This window comes from Macaca mulatta, chromosome 2, assembly GCF_049350105.2.
Source record: "Macaca mulatta isolate MMU2019108-1 chromosome 2, T2T-MMU8v2.0, whole genome shotgun sequence".
Lineage (NCBI taxonomy): Eukaryota > Metazoa > Chordata > Mammalia > Primates > Cercopithecidae > Macaca > Macaca mulatta.
Genome location: NC_133407.1, coordinates 63010709 through 63018362, shown reverse-complemented (window position 1 = coordinate 63018362; position 7654 = coordinate 63010709). Strand labels below are relative to the sequence as shown.

The 7654-nt window shown below is 40.0% G+C and overlaps 1 protein-coding gene across 9 annotated transcripts in view; it reads right to left on the bottom strand.

Moving 5' to 3' along the window:
- Nucleotides 1-1576: 1576 nt before the first annotated feature.
- SCHIP1 (schwannomin interacting protein 1) overlaps nucleotides 1577-7654 on the bottom strand; it is a 611368-nt gene continuing 605290 nt past the window's right edge. For 8 of the 9 annotated variants that reach the window (XM_077990478.1, XM_028843207.2, XM_028843208.2 and 5 more), the window contains 2 exons: nucleotides 6758-6851; nucleotides 1577-2218 (listed from right to left, as the gene is read on the bottom strand). In XM_077990478.1, coding sequence (XP_077846604.1) covers nucleotides 2167-2218; nucleotides 6758-6851 — 146 coding nt within the window. In that variant the 3' untranslated portion in view covers nucleotides 1577-2166. 9 annotated transcript variants of the gene reach the window in all.

Genomic DNA, 7654 nt, shown 5'->3' with positions numbered 1-7654 from the left:
AATTAGAAGAACTTAGAAGCCATGAATTTCTTTACAACATGCATTTCTAGCCAGAGATTGCATGGCTTAAGACACAGAGAAAATGCATTTCTAAATTTTTACTGGAACTGGCAGTTCTGGCAAGGATTTTAAAATGTAAGTCTTTTGTGGTGGGCTAAGTTTTAGCCCCAGGGCTCCAGGTTGTGAGTGCCACCACAGGAGGTTCAGAAGGCCACACTACCTTCTCTTGCTTGGACACAGGCATTTTCCATAGCACTCTTTCCAGCTCTGCTCTCCCCACAGATTGCAAACTAATAGGAATATAATATTTTTTAATTAGAAAAAAACTAGATACTTAGAAAACATGGTTTAACAAAGCTAAAGAAAAGAAGAAAGTGGAAGTCAATGGTTCTCAACATGAGAATCTTCTGGAGACCTTTAAATACCTCAGTGCCCAGGCTATACCCCAGACCATTTAAGTCAGTCCATGGGGGCGGGACCCAGGCACCAGTGGTTTCTAAGGCTCTCCAGGTGGTTCCACTGTGCAGCTAAAGACGAGAGCCACTGGCTCACTGACCAACATTCTCACCCAGTAGAAGCAGCAACGACGGTCCAGCAGCTGTGCTTGGATTCACAGGGCTGGGATCACCCCAGGAGATCCCTGACAGCTGGTGTGGGAATTCAGGGCCCAGTCAGAGACCTTTGGGCAGCCTAGGGCCCCACTCTTAAGCTCAGTAGCGAGCAGCAACCTGTCCTCCTCAACAGCCAACTCACAAAAACCAAAATATATTTATGAACTGTGTTCTTTTTCTATTCTAAATGGAAATAACTTGTTTGAGGCCCATAAAAAATGACTAGTGTTACAATTTAAGATTACCTATTTTGCGAAACAGAAGGCTGTCTAGGAACATTGGCAAATCTTTTTAATTCCTTACAATACTTAGGATCTGAGTATTTTTGAGAAAGGAAAATGGAGACAGTTGTCTAAAGTTCTATCTTCAGATTACATCATGGACCTTGGAGTGAAACCAGGTGGTCCGTGGGTGGTTCTGGAATGTTGAATTGTTCATCTTTGCTTTAGTTTATGGGTCCCTAATCGCTACATGAATATTAGCTAATTAAATCTATTTTCTGAAACTCTCCACTTATTAAGAAACAGTCTGTAACTGCTTTAGACTTCGAATCTTCTTTCATGAGACCAACAGAATGGTTAAAAATTTGAAAATAGCAACAACGGGCCTTGGAGAAAGAGTTCACGTGGTGAATTTAGTAAATGGAGTTTGATACAGTCATAGTGCCCTAACAAGACCAGCAGCTATTAAATACTAACGTGCTACAATTCCAGATGGATCACTTAAGCAATAACAGAAGTGCAGGCTCTGATGCTACTGACCTTTGGTATTCTTCGGATCACTCTCTCACACACACATACTCACAGACACGCACTCACACTCATAATTTTCTGGGCAATTTGCCACCTTGTGTGTCCTCTAGAGCAATTAGTTTTTTCACTGACAAAAGTTTCCTGGTGGGGAATTTAGTTGGAGAGGGGTTAAGCCATTATAAGGCTTGCTAGTGAGCAAAAAGACATATCATATGAAACAAAGTTTTAATTTTTATTTTACATATTTATACATAAAACTTTCAAGGAACCCTCTGAATCCAACAGAATGTTAATAGCACATCTAAAAAGGAACTTCAGGTAGTCAACATTCACAAAATGTTGAAAACTGAGTAAAATATACATATTACGGAGAGCTACAACTTCACTACGAGGCAGGCATGTATTTTTTGACTTGTATAGCACCGTCATTTACAGTTCTTCTTTAAAACTACAGTGAAGAATGAAAAGTAGTCAATGGGAAAATACTGTTCCAACTTAAAATCTCTAAACAAATAAAAATAAAATTAAAACTACTCTCTTTTATTAACCGTGATTTGTGGTGGTGTCAGTACTGTACATTTTTTTGTAACAATATTTTATTAAAATGCCTGATATTAAGTGGCACAAGTAAAAAATTAAAATAAATTAAGAAGCAAAGGCCAATCACTGGACATTAAGCTTCAGACATTATCAATGACTAACACTGATATTTGTTTGTTTCTGCACCACCTTTAGCAACAGCATTTTTACAACCACAGAAGCAAAATAAATTCTAGCTTGTTCTCTGGTTGAATGGCTTCTTTTCACTTTGCAGGCATTTTCTCTGCCATGTGCTTCTGCTGACTTTCAGCATGTCTGTAAAATAATTAATACAATTATTTAGCATTATGTAGAAAGATCCAAACTGCTTTTCAATCAATAGCTACAGCATCCTGCAAACTGAAACTCAGAGTTACTGACAGTGAAATAGATGAGAATCAAGAAAAAGTACGTTATTCAAACTCTTTGAACTCTGATTTGAACTCCTTAATTTTTACATTTTGTGTATGATTCCTTTTATTTAGTAAGCCACTGGATGAACCTGAGACTTATAGACATTACTACTTTTAAGAAGAAAAGTTATGTTTGAAAATGAAAAGAAATAAACATCTGGGATACTTTTACCAACAAATATTAAATATGTCTTCCACGGGTCCTGATACTGGGGATTTGATGGTAAGCAAGAAAATGAGGTCTTTGTTCTCATGGGGAATATGTTCCAATGGAGAGAGACAGGAAAGGAATAAATAGCAAACAAGGAAATAACAGATGGAAATAAGCATGAAGCCAAAAGTCGAAACAAGGTGTTCTGATGAGAGTAACTGACTACTTGTATCTAAGGACACATGCAGACACAGACCTAGATATTAACTAAGACTCCTGACAGAAACTTGCAGCCAAAAATCTAATTCACTCCTGCAAAAGCCAATGTCTAACAAATGGCAGGTCTTCGTGGATGTAAAGATATTCCATGTTTGCATGTTTTTTCCCCCAATTAATCCTAAGGGCATGGTCTTGGCAGTGAGGATAGGGTGAGTCTTCTTATTTACCAAGCTCTATTATGGGCCAGGTCTGGTGGCTCACGCCTATAATTCCAGCACCCTGGGAGGCGAGGCTGGTGGATCATGCGAGGTCAGGAGTTTGAGACCAGCCTGACCAACATGGCAAAACCCTGTCTTTACTGAAAATACAAAAATTAGCTGGGCATGGTGGTGTGTGCCTGTAATCCCAGCTATTCAGGAGGCTGAGGCAGGAAAATTGCTTGAACTCGGGAGGCCGTGGTTCCAGTGAGCCGAGACCGTGCCATTGCACTCCAGCCTGGGTGACAAGAGTGAAACTCCGTCTCAAAAAATAAACAAACAAAACCAAAACAAGCTTTATTATGACCTGTGAACCCAAAAATAGGCCAGTGAAGCAGCCAGACAGTGGGACAGAGTTAGACAGTGGGGCAGAGGGGGAGGAGTGTGACCAAGCTGTTTACATCACTTGAATGGTCACTTCTCAGAGAACGATGGGGTTTGAAGGCTGCAAAAGACAATGGTTTTAAAGGACGATTTTAGGAAATGATAAATTTGGCAAGAGAAAAACATCTAGGGCTGTGGTTTTCAGCTATAATCAAAGGTTTAGGCATAGTTTGTGTGCTGCCTGGACTTCAGTAGTCAGTGATGTCAAGTTGAACTCACTGGTTTTATGCAGAGTGTGTCATATCAGGGAAGACAAACTATAAATACTTTCAGAAACAGGGGAGTGACAACAGTGTCCTTGCCACACTCAGCAGCCCATCAATAAATGGCACTATTCAACTAACATTAAAGGTACTCAGGAAAAAGTACCTTATCAATAGCTCTCCATTCCTTAAAAAATCTGTCCCCTTTAGCAGAACATCTCATGGCCCTGTTGATGTGTAACAAGAATCAAATATTTTCATAACTAACTCATATGCCTCACTTAAGCAAATCCAGATCAAGATATTTTGATGCCTAGTGAACTTGATTCCACTGTAGCTAATTACATTACAGTTCTCACAGCAATTTTTAAATATACTACTCTGTACATGTACATGCACACACACTCCTGTGTACGTGCACACACATACATCAAAATGTTTTCCAAGAAGGAAAGCAGAACAGATGGCACACAACTTCAGAAAATATTGAAAATTGGGTAATTTTTTGAGACATAAATAAAATAGTGAATTTCATTAAAATTTTAAACAAAGGAGGGAAAGAGTTTCAGTCCATAAAACTAAAAGGTTCTTATCAGCAAGTTATATAAGAGTCGCTATTAGGATTTGTTTCACTGAAGCCCCACCAAAACTCTTTTTTTTTTTTAATCAACAATTGCTATTGAGGGCTTACTATGTGCCCAGCAGGCCCTGTGCTAGGCTCTGGGGACGCAGTAATGAATGAAAATGACCTCACCTCTGTTTTCAGGGAATTCATAGTCAGGTGGGGAGAGACAGCAAAGGAAACACAGTGCCATAAGGCTCCACATGACAGAGATGAGATGCTGTTAGGAACACTGAGGAGAAGGTCTTAACACAGTCTTATGATCAAAAGCAGGTCATATAATTGCTGGTGCTGTTTTGTAGACCCACCACATGGCTGTTCATGTGCTGGAAACATGCCAGCATGGAATGACCCTGACATGCCAGGGTCAACTCCCCTGGGAATAGTCCTGATTTACATGGAGGTGTAATAAGTTTAATGCACTGACAATCCATACGAGAGGAGAATGAATGCTAAAGAGCCAAGTGTTTGGAGGTCAGGGAGGGCTTCTCCAAAGAAGCATCATCCAAACCTGTGGTTCTCAAATTTGGCTATGCATGAGAATTATCTAGGAGCTTTAAAAAAATTCTCATGCCCAGGCTAGCCCACAAGAATAATTAAATAAGAATATCTGGGGTAGGATCCAGGCATCACTATTTCATAAGCCTCCCCACATGGTTGTGTTGTGCAACCCAAATTGAGAACTACTGATGAATGGACATCTGGAATAGTAGGAGTTCTATAGGTAAAGGGAAGAGGTGGATCACATGTCCCAGCAGGACCCACAGCTACTCCTTCCGCCTTCTGAGATCTGGCTGTAGGACTCTGGGGCTGCTGCCTTTAGGGATGCTTAAGTATCCTCAGGTCCCTCCAATGAGGAAAGTTACTTTTCTGCAGCCAGGAGCAGATGTAGAAGCTTCTTCTCACCAAGAGAAAGGCTAGGCAAGGACATCATGCCCCTGGGGCCTATGGTAGGACTGCCCCAATTCAAAGGATGCCACAACACCTTTAAATTAGTGACTCCTCTCCTTTTAACTCCATGGTTTTGCCTGCCCTGTTTCCGATGGTCACACCATCTGAAAGTTATAAAAACATATGCTGCAAACCTAAGTATTAGCCTAACACTTAGAAGAGGCGGGGACTCTCACCATCCTCCTTGCCAAAAAGAAATGCCAATACTATTTTGAGAAACAGAGAAAAGATCTCTGCTGTCACAGGTAAATCATAGTTTGCAAGACTTTATATATTTTTCAAAAAAAATGTAGGTCCTGATTGTATATTTCACCATTGATTTCCCATAATCTTAACACCTGCATGCAAACTTCTTGAACTAACAAAAAAGGGATGTTTTATAATTGCTGGTGGTGTAGTGCCTGAATACATCTTTAGATGGCAATAATATTATTTGAGTGTTATTGTGATATTTCAGATGCAGGCAAATACGTTCAAAGAGTATGAGAAGGCTTACTGTTTTGTTTTGTTTTTGGCTAGGGATAAGGCAATATAATACGTAAAACATACAAAACAGTGCTGCTTGTAACTCTTAAAAAAGAAAGCTTAAACATATTTTTCCAGCATTTTGCTACTAAAACCATTTTTTATATCATTGCATCACTAGACAATTATTTTACCCAGCATTACACATTGAGATGAGGTCCTATGGTAGGTGCTGGGAGCATTATTATCACTACATATGTTTTCAAGCTTCTCTGGGATTGTTGTAGATCATGTGGTTAACTCCTTACATCATTGTGACAAGAGGTGTTCCTTCTTTGCAGAGCCTTCTACTCTCTAAATACTATTTCTGGGATTAATAGCAATTACTCTCTCTTGGTTTAAAGATTCCATATGGACCGTCTCAGAAAAGATGCCATAGTAAATATGTGCTCATAGGAATGTTTACAGCATTCCATGTACTTTATATGCTTACAGTGATATGCTTTACTGCAAGGAAATCTGCAAAGAAATGCAACATTTTGACCAGCATTAGCCTAGTTTCCTTGTCCCTTAGGAAGGGAAGCATTCTTTTTACCTCTTTAAAAAGAGGAAGTTGGAGCAAAGCCCAGCTAAAAACTCAAGTCCTGGAGTTTCCCCACGGTGAGAACAATCTGGTGGCACTCTGGCTGCAGAGAGATGCCAGTGTCCCTGCCTTCTGGGCATGGCAGAGGCGATCAAGAACTGGATCATATAAGAGCTTGTGCTTTGGAGAACTCGTCACATGGATGCTTGTCTGGAAACATGCCAACATGACACGGCTTATGCCCAGCTTCCCAGGGCACAGTCCTTCAAGGTAAAGTCCTCCAAGACCAGAACTACTGACCTGATTTAGGTGGAGATGTGAGAAGTAATGCACTGACAATTCATCACAAGTGGGTTGTTACCAAATGGTTGCTAACAAGCATGCATTTGGTAGGGACAATGGAATTCTGCTTCTCCTCCATCTGAACAGCTGGCACCAGCAAAGGCAAGGTGAGTTATTCATGGAAGTAGAGGAAGAAGTTCTCTAGAACTAGTTTTTGCCTAATGCTTAGATTTCAGACCACCCTGGGCTTCATTTCTTCTTTGGCAAGAGTGAAGCCACACTGACCTGGTCAAGTCTTCGATGTCCACCAGCATGGCATCCTGCTCTGTGTGCAGCTCATCTCGGATGAGAAGCAGCTGGACCAACTCTTCATTCAAGCCTGTGGCAAATAAAAGAGCATTTAAAAACAGATAAAACTGCCTCCAAGTCAGAATGTGTAACTATTTACAAACCAGTATACCCACAAACAGCTACACATAATAGGAAAGATATTTTTGTAAAAGGTTAGACTTCTTATGTTGCAGAAACATGTCTAATTTGCATAATTATAGAGGTGTGGGAAGAAAAGGAGTCAAGTAGGAACTATTTCCAATTACCTTCATATTAAGGTGGGAAAATAAATGTTAGCTGTTAGGAGACTAGCTTGTTAGAAAAAGCAGGTTTTGTTTTGAAGAAATGTGAACAACAAAGCCTGGAGCACATTAAGTTTTCCATCCTTCAGCTTCAGGACTCTCCCCTCACACTGACAGTCAGGAGGGCCTTGAGGCCTGACTACTACATCAGATGCCGGCTGAAAGGAAGGTATGCCAGGCGTGCTCAAAGCCTTCACACGGCCCTAGGAAAGGAGAAGCCCTAGGTGCAGGTTGTTTTAGGAGAAAGTATTATCTGAAGATATTGGAAAGTCAGATTTGTAATATAGTTAGATATGTAAGACCTGAAGAAATAACCCCTGAAATTTCTAAACAACAGGGTGCCAAGGAAAATATTACTTAAGACTTACTCTTTCTTTTCTTATCTTCTTTCTTTCCTTTCCTTTTCTTTTCTTTTTTTTCTTTTTTCTTTTCTTTCCTTCCTTCCTTCCTTCCTTTCCTTCCTTCCTCTTTCTTTCTTTCTTTCTTTCTTTCTTTCTTTCTTTCTTTCTTTCTTTCTTTCTCTTTCTTTCTTTCTTTCTTTCTTTCTTTC